General features: G+C 41.3%; 1 protein-coding gene across 6 annotated transcripts in view; it reads left to right on the forward strand.

Moving 5' to 3' along the window:
• The window catches only part of FAM13C (family with sequence similarity 13 member C), a 503,775-nt gene that overhangs the window by 462,463 nt on the left and 22,920 nt on the right, over window positions 1-18,392 (forward strand). For 4 of the 6 annotated variants that reach the window (XM_073685472.1, XM_073685469.1, XM_073685466.1 and 1 more), the window contains exons 11-14: window positions 4,225-4,375; window positions 15,229-15,439; window positions 16,348-16,486; window positions 17,273-17,354. In XM_073685472.1, coding sequence (XP_073541573.1) covers window positions 4,225-4,375; window positions 15,229-15,439; window positions 16,348-16,486; window positions 17,273-17,354 — 583 coding nt within the window. The remainder of the gene's footprint in view (window positions 1-4,224; window positions 4,376-15,228; window positions 15,440-16,347; window positions 16,487-17,272; window positions 17,355-18,392) is intronic. The other 2 variants (XM_073685471.1, XM_073685470.1) reach the window with 1 other exon arrangement.

Below are 18,392 nucleotides of genomic sequence, written 5' to 3' on the forward strand. Positions count from 1 at the left end.
GTGACATTTCTAGACCCACGCTACAAGGAGAACTTTATATCTCTTATTCCTGAGGCGGACAGGTCTACAAAAATAGGGCAGTACCAGAAGGCCCTTGTTGCGGAACTATTAAAAAAATTCCCATCTGAAAACACTGGCGGCAGAGGTCACAGTTCGTTGGACAACCAAGGAGTACAGGCGAGAGAGACACAACTTCAATTCAGCAGAGGCAGGGGAACACTGTCAAAGTTCTGGGAGAATTTTCTCAGCCCCTCCTATCGCACAAGCCCTGAGGCGCGGGGTACTCTCACAAGGAGTGCAAAGTTTGGGAAGATGCTGAGGGAATACCTTGCCGACCATGCTAACGTCCTCCGTGATTCCTCTGTGCTTATAATTATTGGGTATCCCAGCTGGATACGTGGAATGAACTGGCTCTCTATGCCTTGGAGGTCCTGGCCTGCCCTGCCACCAGCGTTTTATCAGAGCGGGTTTTTAGTGACGCTGGTGTAATCATAACTGATAAGCGCATCCGCCTGTCAACTGAAAATGCTGACAGACTGACTCTTATAAAAATGAACGAGGGCTGGATTGGGCCAGACTTCTCAACACCACCGAATGATAGCAGCGTAAAATAAACTTCAATCCAGTTTCTTTTTTTGGGAGGTGTATTCCCATGCACCTCTTCACACCCACACATGGGTATACGCTTCCTGATTTTGGCTATTTGCTCTTGTCCTCCTCCTTCTGCTCATCCTCCACCACCATATCACCAGGGTGACCGTAGTCCGTGATGCAACACCCACATAATTTTTTTAAAGGGTGTTTATGATGCCCGTAAAAAATTTTTTATACCGTATGTTCATGTATACCCCCCAGGTGTAAATGTTTGTCAGCCCATACACTTAGTGCATGGGCATTACAAGTATAGGAGACCCGCTCCTTTCTAATGGGAACATTTTTTTATGAGGCCCTCCTCCATGTCTCTTTCAAGGGGCATTGGAGTGCCTCCCAATTTTTGGCAGCCCTTGCATTCACTGCATAGGCAAACACAATGGGACACCCACTTCCTAATAATGGGAACATTTGTTTTCAAGAGACCCTCCTCTACGTCTCTTCCAAGGGGCATTGGAGTGCCTCCCAATTTTTGGCAACCCTTGCATTCACTGCATAGGCAAGCACAATGGGAGATCCACTTCCTAATAATGGGAACATTGTTTTCACAAGGCCCTCTGACATCCACGTCTCTTCCAAGGGGAATTGGAGTGCCTCCAAATTTTTGGCAACCCTTGCATTCACTGCATAGGCAAACACAATGGGAGACCCACTTTCTAATAATGGGAACATTGTTTTCAGGAGGTCCTCTGACCTCCACATCTCTTCCAAGGGGCATTGGAATGCCTCCAAATTTTTGGCTACCATTGCATTCACTGCATAGGCAAACACAATGGGAGACCTACTTCCTAATAATGGGAACATTGTTTTCAGGAGGCCCTCCTCTAAGTCTCTTCAAAGGGGTATTGGGGTGCGTCCAAATTTTCAAAGTGGTATTGGGGTGCGTCCAAATTTTTGCCAGCCCTGCCACTCACTGCATACGCAATAACAGTATAGGAAACACACTCTTTAGTAATGGGAACAATAAAGCATAGCCGGCTGATGGCTCTCTAAGAATAGTGAGGGCCGACTGCTGGCCCTTTAAGAATAGTAAAGGCCGCTTGATGGCCCTATAAAAATAGGCTTTGTGACTCTCAAAGTCCCTCCTTCATAAATGAAACATAATGTGTCTGATGACGTGTCACACACCACATGGCCAGATAAGGTTGTAAAATGTTAAAATGACATTTCCTGGTGAATGCATTTGTCACAGTTGAAAGCAATGCAAAAGTGAAAAAACGCATCAAAAACGCTACGTGTGACATAGCCCAAAGTGTGGAGGAGCATTTTTGTTTTTGGTTATTTATTTTGCTTTATATACAAGTCATTACCCTGGAAAGGATGTTCCTTAACATATTTCCCAGGAAAATCCATTTTGGTTTCGTTTTTGTATGTTTTATTGTGAGTCCGTAAAAGTGGCGTAATACCTCTGACAACGTTGTTGACAGCAGTGACCTGGGAATCAGAAATGCTTCCAGGGGTCTTCCCCATGCTGTTCCCATGTCATTTGAGCACTGGTCCCATCGATTTAGGCAATTTTTAGGCCCTCTGCAGACCGCCGTGGGGAGCCGCCTGAAAAATGCTCGAGTTTCCCATAGACTTACATTGGGCTCGTTGCTCGGGTCGAGCACCCGAGTATTCCAATGTGCTCGACCCGACCATCGAGCACCCGAGCATTTTAGTGCTCGCTCATCACTAGTCCCAACACTTTTATTAAAATAAAAATAAAGTGGCCAACCTCTTTAAAGATTTGCTTTTTATACATGACCCTAATATGTGTGAGGGACCTCAAAGACAACACATAAAGGGGTTGTCGAAGACTTAGATATTGATGACCTATCTTAATATCAGATCGGTCGGGGACTGACATCGGCACGTCCACCAGATGCTGCGGCAATCAGAATTAACCAGTGATTGGAGCTGGGATGCCAAAGCTCCATATACTTTGTCAGTGTAGGGTCACACGACCCATCTCTCCAAAACTGAGAAAAACAGTCCTATTATTCTAATCAGACTTTGATCACAGTGGCATGAGTTTTTCTCGGACATGTAGAGAAAAAAAAAGTTTTTCCACATTCTCCATTCTGTCAGTCATTGAAAATCGGACCGTACTTGGATGTCACATGGATCCAAATCGGACATGTCTCCAATTTTTTCAGCAGACCACATGTGCAAAGCCCCATTGAATATCATAGGTATGAGTGCTATCCGTGAAAATCGGTCGTGTGCACCAGCCCTAATGGCCATTCTTTGCTTCAATAGCAGCTGAGCTGCAGTACCCAGAACGGCCACTAGACTGTATGGCGCTGTGGCATCCTGGCTCTGTACACTGCTATCTTCCGGTGACTGCAGAACCAGCAAAGCTGATTGGTAAGGGTGCTGGGCGTCAGACCCCCACTGATCTGACTCACCTGAAGTCCAGCTCTGCCTCCCCGCCGCTGCTCCTGGTGATATCAGGCTTCAGTGGTGATATCACGTCAACAGTGTTTCAGCCAATCACTGAGCTTAGCAGCTTATACCATCTACTTCCAGTGATTGGCTGCAGCTCTGTTGACACGATGTCATCACTGCAGCTTGTATACAATCACAGGAGCAGCTGCAGAGGAGAAGCGCTGGATCTGGGGAGTACTCTTTTTTTTTTTTTTATCAAGCATGCTGTATGGCGTGCAGAAAGAGGAAAACCCTTTATGTGTTGCTCTATTATGGGAAATGAAGTAACAAAACAACAGCTTCTGGTAGTAGCTGCAGTGAAAGCAATTCTTTGTTGTCTGTACACCGGGTTACTATATCCATGGGGAGATCTGCATAAGCTGGTAGTGATGGCGGGGGGCACTGCGGTATAGACGTCCCCTGTGTGCAGTGCTGGGGGGAGGATGGAGTGACTCATGGTGTCCAGCGAGCGCCATCAGGTGTCCCTGCTCCACGGCACGTCTCACCCTCTCTGCCCATATAACCATGCACGTATCACTTTGGCCACAGACGGTGATCTGCTGCTTATTTAACAGATGCTGGTAATTTATTAATGTGATTTGCTGGTAACTTGATAGGATGTGCCATAAATAGAGCTGGCACGTAAGCGCGCCATTGTTTATGTGAAGGGAAGGTGTGCGTGGATGAAAATTGCATTGAGACAGCAGATAAATTGTATTGTGACAGCTCCGTGCAGCGCCCACGCCTTTAACCCCTCTGCTCGTGTGTAAAGGTATGGCGAGCGATTTCATCAATGGCAGGGGGTGTGCTCTGCAGTCAGGACATGCTGATGTCACACGCATGAATGAATGAATGGCTGCGAGCCTATGGTGAGCATTGATCTCCCCTCCCCCCCTGCAGCAGATACATTGATCTAAGAAAAAAATGAGGTCAGTCTGACGGAAATCGTCATCCCCGGGTGTCATTAATAATCCATATGCATCAGGATTTGCGGAGCTGCAGAGCCCACGTGTCCCATTTGCGTAGGATCTGCCTGGTGGTTTCCCCCGTTAAGAGCTTGCAGTCCTTGTCACAGGGAAGCCAGCTGCTGTGGGGGAATAACAGGATTGCCATCACATCTCGGTGCCATTCGCAGCCAGCCTGATGTTCTGCTTCTGTTTGCAGAATTCCTTCCTGAAGCTGCAAGCCCTAGAAACTGATCTGTGCTCTGCTTTTCTGCCATCTCAGGAGGAGGTCGGAGTACAGTCTCATGGCTGCAAAGAGGCGACCACTTCTCTAATCCAAACTGTGCCAAGCGAGGCGACAAACCATGCAGGTAAGGAGCACTCATTTTATTCTTCATTTATATTCCTGGTCATAAGTGTCTATTGTAATGAAAAGCCTCAATTCTTATTATTGGCAAGCAGGAAATCTGCTTCCTCCATCATTGCCTTGTTGGAAGACATCTCTGGAAAGTGTAATGTGTGAAACGCGCTGTAATGTCTGTCATTACATCAGCATTCATTAAAAGCCACATTATAATTACCATCCTGTCCTTCAGCTTCAGAGACAGAAATATAGATAGTTCGTAGATCGGACTGATGTCTGGATATTGTTGAGTATTATGACGTCACCTTATAAAACCGTAAATCGAAAAATGTACGGCTCCGATCGTAACGGTTTGGTTCTGGTCAGAACATTGACATTCTTGCAATGACGCACATAAAGGGAAGGTGCCTGATACATGTTCACAGAGATCGCTGCTTTATTTACCTACAGATATGTAAATATTGATCCTAATGAAGGACGGTGCCTGATCGATGATCACAGAGATCGCTGCTTTATTTACCTATTGATATGTAAATATTGATAATGATAAATACTTTTGTATCGGTGACATATTTTAGAATCTTGTTCGGCATCCTCAGGTATAGGTGATCATTCGAGTAATCTGATCTGTTGCAAACAGAGAAATAATCCCTACATCTTTAGTGATGATCTTGTTGTTTCCAGACCAATCAAAATCTGTTGTGTTGACCAAAATGTAGCTGTTACATATTATGGTCAGGATCAGAATCATTAAAGAGGTTTTCCCACAATACACACTGGTAACAGATAACCCTTTTAAAAGCCGATTTTGCAGCTGTTTTGGTTTGTGACCATGAATTTTATGTGATTCTTTTTTTTTTTTTGCTTACAAGCTGTTTGTAAATTTTTTAATTTTTTTCTAATTCTTAGGCTCTTAGGCTGTGTTCACACTTTGCGTTTTTGCTGCTTTTTTTTAATGCAAATTTTAACCTGAGTTTTTACAGGAGCAGGAAAAGGTATGAGATTTCCGAAATCTCATGTGCAGATTGCCTCTTCAGAGAAAAAGAGGACTTGAACTCTATAGCGCCACCTATTGGAAGCAGCAATCCTACAAGTCACAACCAATCCTTTAGAAATCTCATGCACACACATTGGTTTTATCTTCCTGACTGAATTGGAAAACTGCTGCACTTTTGCAAACTGCAGCATGTCACTTCTTGCTGCATTTTTTCACCCATAGAAAGCAATGGGTAAGTGCAAAAACGTAGCAAAAAATGCAGGTATTAGGTTTTTCTGCATTTTTAGTGCCAAAATCTTAAAGAAGTTGCATCATTGTTTTTTTGGGGGCGCACTAAACTTTATCAGCATGCAAAAGACCATAAAATCACAGCAAAAAAACGCTGCAAAACCTGCTTTTTGTAAGCAGTTTCTTTACTGCCAGAGAGCAAGTTTTACATGCAGAAAAAAACGCAGCAAAAATGCAATGTCTGAACATATCTCAATAGGGTAAACTAGCGCTTGCTGCATTTTGGAAAAACATCAATGACACACAAAAATGCACCAAAATAAAAGACCCACAAAAAAGCACTTGTAGTGGGTTTGATAGTTTCATATCGCTCTTTACTAGGATATTTTCATAAGGCTTCTTTTAGAGTTTTCCCAGACAAAGCCGCTCCAGGAAAACGGTGGCGGTTGTCTTCCTGCTGCGGCTTTGCCGCTGTTCCGCTGTTGGCATCTTTCACTCTGTACTATAAAGCATAGGGAGCAGGCGGCTCTGACAGAAGACAGAACATGTGCACAGCAATATCATTTTGATGTTGCTGTTCACTATGTTCATGTTATGAGGCGCTTATGAAGCGCTTTTACAGGCAGATTCCACCTGGAATCTGCCAGAAAAAGACGCAGTGTGCACATACCCTTACAGCAAACATTGGGCAATAGCGATTTTTGCCCCCAAAACAACCGGAAAAAGAGCTGCATCTTTAAAAAATTCAGTGTGTGGAACCTTAGATAATGTCTTTTTGGTGCTTGTAAAAACATGCAATGAATATCAAGCCTTTCTTGCAAGCTTTCTTATGGTGGAATTTTATGGTCACATACTTTTGAGATACATTTTTCAGATGTTGTTATGTACCATACCGTAGTCTATAAAAAATTCCTAAAAACACATTCCTTAAAGGGAATCTGTCACCAGGTTTTTGCCACCGAATTGGAGAACAACGTAATATCTAGACAGAGACCCTGATTCCAGCGATGTATCGCTTACTGGGCTGCTTGCTGTAGTTTTGATAAAATCACTGTTTGATCAGCAGGAGATGATCACTACAGGACTAGTAAATCAGGTGCCAGGTAGTCAAGCATATCCATCTATGGGCTGAGACCCTGATTCCAGCAATGTGTCACTTATTGGGCTGCTTGCTGTCATTTTGATAAAATCACTTTATCTGCTGCAGATCTAGCAGTTCTCTGAATGCTGAATGTTTGCACCAGTAAAGGTCTGAAGCCTTTACAGAAACACAATATAAAAAAATAATACCTGTACGGATAGATAAACAGTAGGATTGATACTACACAATTACTGTATATTTTTTGGGAAAGTTGCTAGAATTTATTCTGCTGTGATTGCTGGTCATTCCCAATGTGTTTTGCCACTGACAAGTGTGTGGTGGCTGGACTTTTTGGACCAGTTTCTCACAATGGAGTTCCTCTAGAGGCTGCGCAGGTTCTCACCACGCAGTACCAAGGGGCGCTAAAGAGAATCTGTCACCAGGTTTTTGCCACTTATTATTAGAGCAGCATAATGTAGAGACAGAGACCCTGATTCTAGTGATGTATCACTAATTGGGCTGCCTAGTGTAGTTTTGATAAAATCACAGTTTTATAAGTAGGAGATTATCACTAGAAGACTAGTAAACCGGCTGCTCTGTATAACTCCGTTCTAACCACTGATTGGCTGCTTTCTGTATACACTGTATATGGGCAGAAAGCTGCCAATCAGTGGTGTGGGTGGGGTTATAAAGAGCTCAGCATTCCGAGAACTGCTAGATCTGCAGCAAAGAAAACAGTGACATTATCAAAATGACAGCAAGGAGCTCAGTAAGTGACACATCGCTGGAATCAGGGTCTCAGCCCATACATGGATATGCTTGACTACCTGGCAGAAGGTTTACTAGGACTCTAGTGATAATCTCCTGCTGATCAAACAATGATTTTATCAAAACTAAACTAAGCAGCCCAGTAAGTGACACATCACTGGAATCAGGGTCTCTGCCCCTACATCATGTTGCTCTCAGATGGGGGGAGTAAAAACCTGGTGACAGATTCCCTTAAAGCAAGCTGCATTTTGAAAACAAATAAATAAAAAAAACACAAAGTATTTAAATGCACGAAATCATTGCAAAATCTCAGCGTTATTTGCCATAAACAACTGCTCAGAATGCACCTTGTGAAGCGACACATAAGGGGCAATAAAAACACACTCTTTAAGTTGTATTCACACTTAGTGGACATGCTTGCAGCAGAAAACCTCAGCGGGTCCGAGCCTCAACTCGTCTTCAAACTGCATCATCCAGAGTCACTTAATCTTGTAGGGAAACAGCAGTTTTGCAGGTTTCTCTGCAAGATTAAAGGGGCTGTGCAGTAAAAATAAGTTATTACCTATCCTCAGGGTAGGGACCTGCACCGATCGGCAGAACAGGGCACTTTTATCTCCGTTGGTCTACAGCGGCAGTGTGCATGCCGGACCACCGCTCCGCTCATCCTCTATGGGACTGCTGAGTGCTGAGCTTGTGTTTTTCCAGCAGCCTCAGAGTATCAATGGACCATATGTCGGGCACGCACACTGCCATTTAATTCTAACGGGATATAAGTGCCCTGTTCTGCCAATCGGTGCAGGTCCCAGCCATCAAACCCCCACCAATCTGTAAATGATCACCTACCCTATGGATTGGGGATCATTTATCTTCACTGGACAACCTAATTAAAGTGTTTATTGAATGAGGAATTAGAAGGTTGCAGCAGCTCAGGTCCGCTGGGCTTTTTGGCCACTAGTGTGTGTCCTGCTGTGTGTATGTAATCTTTTGGTAAAAGTCTTTTACAGTTAACAAGGGGGCTAGTTGTTTTGAGGGGACTTTTTAAAGTGACCCTTCCTTGTGGCTGCATTGCCGTTACTTGTTCCAAATTTTTCAGTGTGCCGCATGACGTTTGTAAATGTGCCACATTTTGGGATATTACACTTCTGTCTAGAAATGTTACTCCACTTTTTACGCCCCTCACTGGAGTAAGTTTGTGACTTGTGAAAAATGTTGCAATCTGGGAGCAGCATGGTGGCTCAGTGGTTAGCACCGGTGCCTTGCAGCGCTGGAGTCCTGGGTTTAAATCCCACCAAGGACAACATCTGCAAGGAGTTTGTATGTTCTCCCCATGTTTGTGTGGGTTTCCTCCAGTTTCCTCCCACACTCCAAAGACATACTGATAGGGAATGTAGATTGTGAGCCCCAATGGGGACAGTGATGCTGATGATGTCTGTGAAGCTCTGTGGAATTAATGGCGCTATGTAAGTGAGGAAAATAAATGTAAAAATCTGTAAATTGAGGCACATCTCAAATTAAAATTACCCATATAAATCTACAGGTCCATGAAAATTACACAAAGCACAGGGAATTTTTTTTAAATTTTCATAATGCGCCTATTGTTTTGTATTGGTGAAAGGTCTGGATGGCCGGCGGCCGGGTCATCACCCGAACACTTCTTCCGTGAAGCCGTGCAGTTGTGATGGAGGCAGTATGTGGTTTAGTATTGAAACGTATTGGGAATTGGAATTGTATTAGATCTGTGGGAGATTTCATGTATGTTGCGCTTTGTAATATTACCGTGTGTGACACTTTTCATCTGTAATTAGTCTTTTATGTATTCTGACAATTAGCGCTGATAATGTTTCTGCTGAAGCATAAAACATGGTCAATTGGAGGAGCGGGACTCGGTTTCCTTGTGTGCTACCAGCTAATTGCTCTTTATAGTCACAATCTGATTGTATTGTTTAGGGCTGGCTGGCTCTCGGGTTTACTATTTGATATAAAGGCAATTAATGTAAGAGAAAAAAGAAAGTACTAAAGGGATTGCCCAGTTTGATATAAGTTTATTGATCCTGGGTTTATTGGTGATGGAACTTGGTCGCCCTGACATTTTACCGGTATTGAATTATAAAATGTTGTCACTGAAAGTATCCAATCTTACCAAAACCCTGGTAGATTTACCATACAAAGTGTGTCACATATGTTACATTACCAGGATAATAAACACAGCGATGTCACAGTACAGGGATAATAAATATGGCGATGTCACAGTACAGATACAAGTGCTTCTCACTAAATTAGAATATCATCAAAAAGTTAATTTATTTCAGTTCTTCAATGCAAAAAGTGAAACTCCTATATTATATAGAGTCATTACAAACAGAGTGATCTATTTCAAGTGTTTATTTCTGTTAATGTTGATGATTATGGCTTACAGCCAATGAAAACACAAAAGTCATTATCTCAGTAAATTAGAATACTTTATAACACCAGCTTGAAAAATTATTTTAAAATCTGAAATGTTGGCCTACTGAAATGTATGTTCAGTAAATGCACTCAATACTTGGTCGGGGCTCCTTTTGCATCAATTACTGCATCAATGCAGCGTGGCATGGAGGCGATCAGCCTGTGGCACTGCTGAGGTGTTATGGAAGCCCAGGTTGCTTTGATAGCAGCCTTCAGCTCGTCTGCATTGTTGGGTCTGGTGTCTCTTATCTTCCTCTTGACAATACCCCATAGATTCTCTATAATAGATTCTCTATGGGGTTAAGGTCAGGCGAGTTTGCTGCCAATCAAGCACAGTGATACTGTTGTGTGTAAACCAGGTATTGGTACTTTTGGCAGTGTGGACAGGTGCCAAGTCCTGCTGGAGAATGAAATTTCCATCTCCAAAAAGCTTCTGGCAGAGGGAAGCATGAAGTGCTCTAAAATTTCCTGGTAGACGGCTGCACTGACTTTGGTCTTGATAAAACACAGTGGACCTACACCAGCAGATGACATGGCTCCCCAAACCATCACTGATTGTGGAAACTTCACACTAGACCTCAAGCAGCTTGGATTGTGGCCTCTCCACTCTTCCTCCAGACTCTGGGACCTTGATTTCCAAATGAAAATTGGATCACTCTGTGTGTAATGACTCTATATAATATATGAGTTTCACTTTTTGGATTGAAGAACTGAAATAAATTTACTTTTTGATGATATTCTAATTTAGTGAGATGCACATGTATAATAATCACAGTCATGTCACAGTACAAGGATAATAAACAGTGATATCACTGTTCAGGGATAGTGATGTAACACTGATGTGATAATAAAAACAGTGATGTCATAATACATTGATAATAAACACTGGTTTGTCTCAATGCAAAGATAAACACTGTAATCTCACAATTCAGTGATAATAAAGTGATGTCACAGTGCACACATAATAAGCACAGTGATGTCGCAGTGCACAGATAATAAGCACAGTGATGTCACAGTGCACAGATAATAAATACAGTGATGTCACAGTGCACAGATAATAAGCACAGTGATGTCACAGTGCACAGATAATAAGCACAGTGATGTCACAGTGCACAGATAATAAATACAGTGATGTCACAGTGCACAGATAATAAGCACAGTGATGTCACAGTGCACAGATAATAAGCACAGTGATGTCACAGTGCACAGATAATAAGCACAGTGATGTCACAGTGCACAGATAATAAATACAGTGATGTCACAGTGCACAGATAATAAGCATAGTGATGTCACAGTGCACAGATAATAAGCACAGTGATGTCACAGTGCACAGATAATAAGCACAGTGATGTCACAGTGCACAGATAATAAATACAGTGATGTCACAGTGCACAGATAATAAGCACAGTGATGTCGCAGTGCACAGATAATAAGCACAGTGATGTCACAGTGCACAGATAATAAATACAGTGATGTCACAGTGCACAGATAATAAGCTCAGTGATGTCACAGTGCACAGATAATAAGCACAGTGATGTCACAGTGCACAGATAATAAGCACAGTGATGTCACAGTGCACAGATAATAAATACAGTGATGTCACAGTGCACAGATAATAAGCACAGTGATGTCACAGTGCACAGATAATAAGCACAGTGATGTCACAGTGCACAGATAATAAGCACAGTGATGTCACAGTGCAGATAATAAGCACAGTGATGTCACAGTGCACAGATAATAAATACAGTGATGTCACAGTGCACAGATAATAAATACAGTGATGTCACAGTGCACAGATAAGCACAGTGATGTCACAGTGCACAGATAATAAATAGTGATGTCGCAGTGCACAGATAAGCACAGTGATGTCACAGTGCACAGATAATAAGCACAGTGATGTCACAGTGCACAGATAATAAATACAGTGATGTCGAAGTGCACAGATAATAAGCACAGTGATGTCGCAGTGCACAGATAATAAGCACAGTGATGTCGCAGTGCACAGATAATAAATACAGTGATGTCGCAGTGCACAGATAATAAATACAGTGATGTCACAGTGCACAGATAAGCACAGTGATGTCACAGTGCACAGATAATAAATAGTGATGTCGCAGTGCACAGATAATAAGCACAGTGATGTCGCAGTGCACAGATAATAAATGCAGTGATGTCACAGTGCACAGATAATAAGCACAGTGATGTCACAGTGCACAGATAATAAATACAGCGATGTCACAGTGCACAGATAATAAATACAGTGATGTCGCAGTGCACAGATAATAAATACAGTGATGTCACAGTGCACAGATAATAAATACAGTGATGTCACAGTGCACAGATAATAAGCACAGTGATGTCACAGTGCACAGATAATAAGCACAGTGATGTCGCAGTGCACAGATAATAAATGCAGTGATGTCACAGTGCACAGATAATAAGCACAGTGATGTCGCAGTGCACAGATAATAAATACAGCGATGTCACAGTGCACAGATAATAACCACATTGATGTCGCAGTGCACAGATAATAAATACAGTGATGTCACAGTGCACAGATAATAAGCACATTGATGTCGCAGTGCACAGATAATAAATGCAGTGATGTCACAGTGCACAGATAATAAGCACAGTGATGTCGCAGTGCACAGATAATAAATACAGCGATGTCACAGTGCACAGATAATAAATACAGTGATGTCGCAGTGCACAGATAATAAATACAGTGATGTCACAGTGCACAGATAATAAATACAGTGATGTCACAGTGCACAGATAATAAGCACAGTGATGTCACAGTGCACAGATAATAAGCACAGTGATGTCACAGTGCACAGATAATAAATACAGTGATGTCACAGTGCACAGATAATAAATACAGTGATGTCACAGTGCACAGATAATAAATACAGTGATGTCACAGTGCACAGATAATAAGCACAGTGATGTCGCAGTGCACAGATAATAAATACAGTGATGTCACAGTGCACAGATAATAACCACATTGATGTCACCAAATAGGAATAGTTAATATTTATAGGTAAATCTTATTGTAGACAGTGACATCACAGTATATGAACACTGCACCAATTGTTATGGATGGCAGTGATGAGACATCACAGGGATAGTAAAAACAGCATAATACAAGAAATAACGCACTCAGTGATGTCACCGAAAAATACATATATAGAAGATGAATGGTAATCATGGTAATAAAGGTGAAGGATCGGGCATAACATAGCATCACATTGCTGGGATAATTGAACAGTAAAGTCACAATACAGACTAAACCCCAAAATGTGGCAAAGTAGACTTCGCAGCCCCTGATAGTGCCCAACGCTGCACCCTTCATAGATACGTTGCTGCCTCCAACAATCTGGTGCCTACATCACGATGCCCTGATAGCAAAGGAAGAAATGATTCCTAGGGGTGAAGAGGCGACATGAGCTGCCACTTATAATAACGTGTCTGTTCAAATCCAAAAAATGATAATTTATGCCTTTGGTCACCGCTGGACGTGCTGCTCTTTCCTTTATTTCCTTTATTCATAGTCTGCTCTTGGTATTTGTGCACCATTTTTATACTGTGGAAAAAAAAAATAAATGAAAAAAAACAACTCCTTAACATTTGTTTCCATAAGTTTTTCTAATATGACGTAGCAGTAATGTTGACTTGGTGACACCAACAAAAATAATTTGCATCACTAGTGTAGTTCTTAGGGGGTCTGTCACTTATCCAAGGGGTTTTGTAGCTGTTAGTATGGGCACCGGACATTTTGGCCCTGTGTGTTATGGTAATGCCGCAATCATTTTACGTCATTTCTTTTCTGAGCGCTCTGTGACTGTGGTTTTCCTTCTTGTATTTTGATTCTATAGTTTACAAGGTTTTTCTTTTCTTTTTACTTTGCTTGTTTTTTTTGTATATGTCAGATCTCTTTGTTAAATGAAAATGGTTCAGGCACAACAGGAAATTACTTCTTTCACTTTGCCCATTTCTTAAGAAAGGCTTTCTATTTAATTTGCTTTTACTTTCCCTCCACGCTTTTATGAGAAATTGTAATACTGGCTGCAGTAGGTACAGATACAAATCACTGCATCTGGTACAACAATGCAGATGAAGATGATTGTGTGAATGTACTCATATTAAATCAATCAGGATATGACGAGGGTTTGAACGCTGATTTCGTACCTAAATCCACATCAGAGCTAACCTTTCACATGCAATGCAAATCAAAGGGGTATTTCACATCCAGTTTAAATAGAGGGGAAAAAAGTCTATGGGGAATAAAGATCATGATATGGATTTTAAAAACTGCAAAATGTGCATTATTTCCTCAGACTAGGAAAGCCATGGATTAGTCTCAATGAACTACAATGGAGCTAATCCCCATGTGGATACGCTGGCAGAATTCTGAGTGTGAACTTTAAGGGGAATCTCTGAGCAGGTTATGTAATCTGAGAGCAGCATAATGTAGGGGATGAGGCCCTGATTCCAGCTATGTGTCACTTTCTGAGCTGGGTATTGTTGTTTCAATAAATATATATATATATATATAAATATATGTTTCAATATTTGAGCAAGACAGAGAGTGATGGGGTGCTACGCCAGATGACCTGCCCTCCACAGTCACCAGACCTGAACCCAATCGAGATGGTTTGGGGTGAGCTGGACCGCAGAATGAAGGCAAAAGGGCCAAATGTTGACCAAATGGAGATGCCCTAGGGGTGAGAGAAAATTCTTTTGAAGCTAGGAGCTGCATCCTCCTCACCCAGGTGTATATTTATCATGGGCCTGTGCTACTAGGACTACATTCATATGCTAATTAGAATTGACAATTGAGCTTGCCACCTCTCCTGTGTACGGCGATTTGCATAGTAGCAGCTGGCCAGAGCTTCAGCTGTTGTTCCCTTGACAAATAGCATAGAGGAGGGGGGATGAGGGGTTTGGAGAAATTCTTAATATTTTCTATGACACTAAGCTATTACAGTGCCTGCACATGAGGAAAGAGACATAGCAAATCAGAAGAACTATACTACATTTCTAATTAGAGGTATTTGCTAATATTATTATTACTACACCTACTTCATATTGGGATAGGATCTTGGAGATGGGAATACCCCTTTAACTCCTTTAAGCCTGTGTTTTGCCTATGGTCAGGGGACATTGAGTTTCATTGGCCACAAGTAATTTAACCACCTGGTTGCTTGGATGATGATCCATTAATGGGTATACATTACAGAACTACTCGTAGATCTGCTCACTGTGTCTGACACTTAAAACATACTTGGTAATACAAATATAAATTTCTATGTATGACTGTTTCTTCTACTTTTGATTTTAGAGCCAGTATCAGTTCATAGAGAGTTACAGAGCGATACAGACCTTGTGGCCGAAGATAACCGAAGCTTCGGGACCAGCCGTCTTCTGTTCCACATCACTGATGGAGACAATCCATTGTTGTCCCCACGCTGCTCTATCTTCAGTCAAAGCCAGAGATATAATTTGGACCCTGAGTCTGCACCATCCCCACCAAGTGCTCAGCAATTCATGATGTATGTAGTAATTTTATGTTTTCTAATTGTGCCCTATCTGATCGTGATACTTACTGATACAATTAAAAAGTGCATTTCACAATGTCAAGGACCCGACATGCCCAGAAATTACAAAAATTCATTTTAGTTAGTCCAAGTTACCAGGAAAACGAAACTTTTGTTGCCCCCCTTTCCAGATCGCTGATGTCCCAGTTGTTGGACTCTTTGTGATCACATTATCATTAGAATTACCATTCTAACAAGAAATAGATTTCCCAAAGTAAAGTAAGTATACAAAAAATTTTCATTTTTCTTTAGTTCTTGTTCTTCAAGGATTAGTGTAGTCTAAGTTTCTACGTACATTATTTTAGTATTACTATGCGCTTCTGTCTCAGTTGCACATATTTGTCAGTTCCTTGATATATTAGTACCGTAATTATAGTTAGTGCAATTAAAGGCAATGATGAAAGAACAACTAACTTCTACTCTCATCACAATTAGAGATGTAAGTTGGGCCAAACACCTTAAATAGCTTTCGGTTGATCGCTTTTTCCGGCTGACAGCTTTTTTTTCCCCAGACCGACATACACACAAAAAATCACCTTGTCCAAGCTTACTTATGTTCTCAATATGAAAACATAAATAAGTTGCTTTTAGACACATATGCAGCATGTCCAACCCTACTATTGGGGAATTGTGTCACCTCCATACTCTTTAGATATCTTGACAGTCCTGACGTAATCAGCATGTTTGGCCAACATTGGTCTCATGTGTGTGGTCATCTGAAAGGTTCGCAGAGTGCTAATATTTGGTGGTACTGTATATGACAAAGAAATTCTTCTGGAATTTCTGTCAAAATTTTATCAGCCTTTTTCTAATCTGAAATGGCTGCATACGAATGTAAAAAAAATATTTTGTCCTCTTTAAAGGCCAAGAAGTTCGTCAAGAGGAAATTGTGAAGATCCGAAAGAACCCATGACCGTTATACAACTCACCAAACAAATACAGAACCTGAAGAGGAAGATCAGAAAATTTGAAGATAAGTTCGAGTTGGAGAAGAACTATCGTGTGAGTGTACTGGATCTATTTTCTTGGAACAGAGCATGAACTGTGATAGCTTTAGCCAACAGTATCATAAAGTCTCCACAAGTGTGACCTCTGTTAGAGGGACAAGTATGCCTCTGTTATTCCAGTTCTGGCACAGTGTCCCCCTGGCTCTATGAGACAGGCTCCCATTATAGAGTGCTTGGCATTTACAATAAAGGTCAGAATCTGTTAGTGTTTCTGTCCGTTTTACTTCTGCATGGTCACCATCCAAGACCCATTGCTGTGAAACTTTCGAGGAACTCTTCTTTATTCCTGTAGTTGGAAGATAAAGTGGTCAAAGAAAACCTCGGTGTAATGTTCTCTGGATCTGAAACAAGTCCAGAGAGGCTTTCACGTAGAGCACCTTGGCTGACTAAAGAACTCATTCCCCTGAGGGAAAGATATACCGGGACTAGGACTAGTGTACTGGGAACAGGCAATTATACAGTATAGGGAGTCAGAGCAAATATACAGAGAGCAAGCCAAGGGTTAGTCAACGTCACGACTGGTGGTTAGTACTAGACAGGAGAAACTTCCTGACTATTGGAAGATGAATTTAAAATGTGTTTCTTCTTTCTATATTGTGTCTATAGATATATTGTGCATGCTTCGTTCATCATGGCCCAGTCCTGTAGACGTATTATTTAGGCTGCCGGTTAACCTTCTTATTGACTTGTAATGTATTTATTGAAATGGCTGGTATCATTCATCATTTTTTGATCCATTCATTCAGCTGTTTAAAGATATTTTCCTTGGTCTGTTCTTCAGCCTTCGCATAGTGATAAAACGTCCAATCCTGAAGTCTTGAAATGGATGAATGACCTGTCCAAGGCTCGTAAGCAGCTCAAAGGTAATTTGTTTTCACCTGCTGTGTGCTGTGATTTAATAAGTAAAGCTGGTCATACACAGATAGAAGTCTTGGAGACAAAGCCTGAACTATGGGCCTATCTTCTGAATCTCCAGCTGCCTGGCCATACAGGCAGCTCAGTTGGATGTCGAACCCTTTCTTCTCTAGGAGATAAATTAAAGAGAAGCTATCACTAGAAAATGACCTGTTGTTTAAATCAGATTTTTGTGTTACATATAAGTTAAAAAATAAATTGTTGGCTTTTTATTCATATTAGGATTATTAAAAAAAGGTTAATCTTGCAATTTTTACATTGGCCACTGGGGCTTTTTTAAACGCATACTTCCTGACCTTTCAGGAAGAGATTTCAACAGGCTCCTTATGAACAGGATTATACAATGACAGGTAACACATCTATACACAGCTGATAACACAGGGTCCACCAATCACAATAGGCAATTTGACAGCTGACTTTGCTCACCCTCCCTCTACAATGACCTTTTCACACACTCATTAGATGCTTCAATACAAAAGATAGCATCTAACCATTATGGCTATGTACATGTGTTGTTTCCTGAAACTATAGGAAATTAGAGTCTAAAAAAGCCCCAATGGCCAGTGTAAAAATTTCCAGATTTCTATATTTTTTAATACAGATTGTGATATGACAAAAACACATTACTTAAAGTTTAAAAAAAAATACATTTAACATAAAAACTTGTTTAAACAATCGATTATTTTCTGATTATAACTTTTCTTTAAGGATTGTTATTAATCTCTGAAGTCAGGGTTGGCTTGGGTCACTGCGGTTGGACCCTCACTGATCACAAAGTGATGACATGTCCCTGCAGTTACTTTATGATTATAGGAAGAACTTGTAAGTTGAATTGTTCAATTATATATTTATAAGTAAATTTAAAATATGAAAAAATTGAAAACATTTTTTTCATGGTTTCCATGTAGGGAAACACTGTGCATACAAGCACTGCCACCAATCACGACGCAGCTGCAAATGGCGAAATCACACTCATTTTTTTTTTC

This window comes from Phyllobates terribilis, unplaced genomic scaffold (genome assembly GCF_046119375.1).
Source record: "Phyllobates terribilis strain yellow unplaced genomic scaffold, ASM4611937v1 Scaffold_5__5_contigs__length_657084704, whole genome shotgun sequence".
Taxonomy (NCBI): Eukaryota; Metazoa; Chordata; class Amphibia; order Anura; family Dendrobatidae; genus Phyllobates; species Phyllobates terribilis.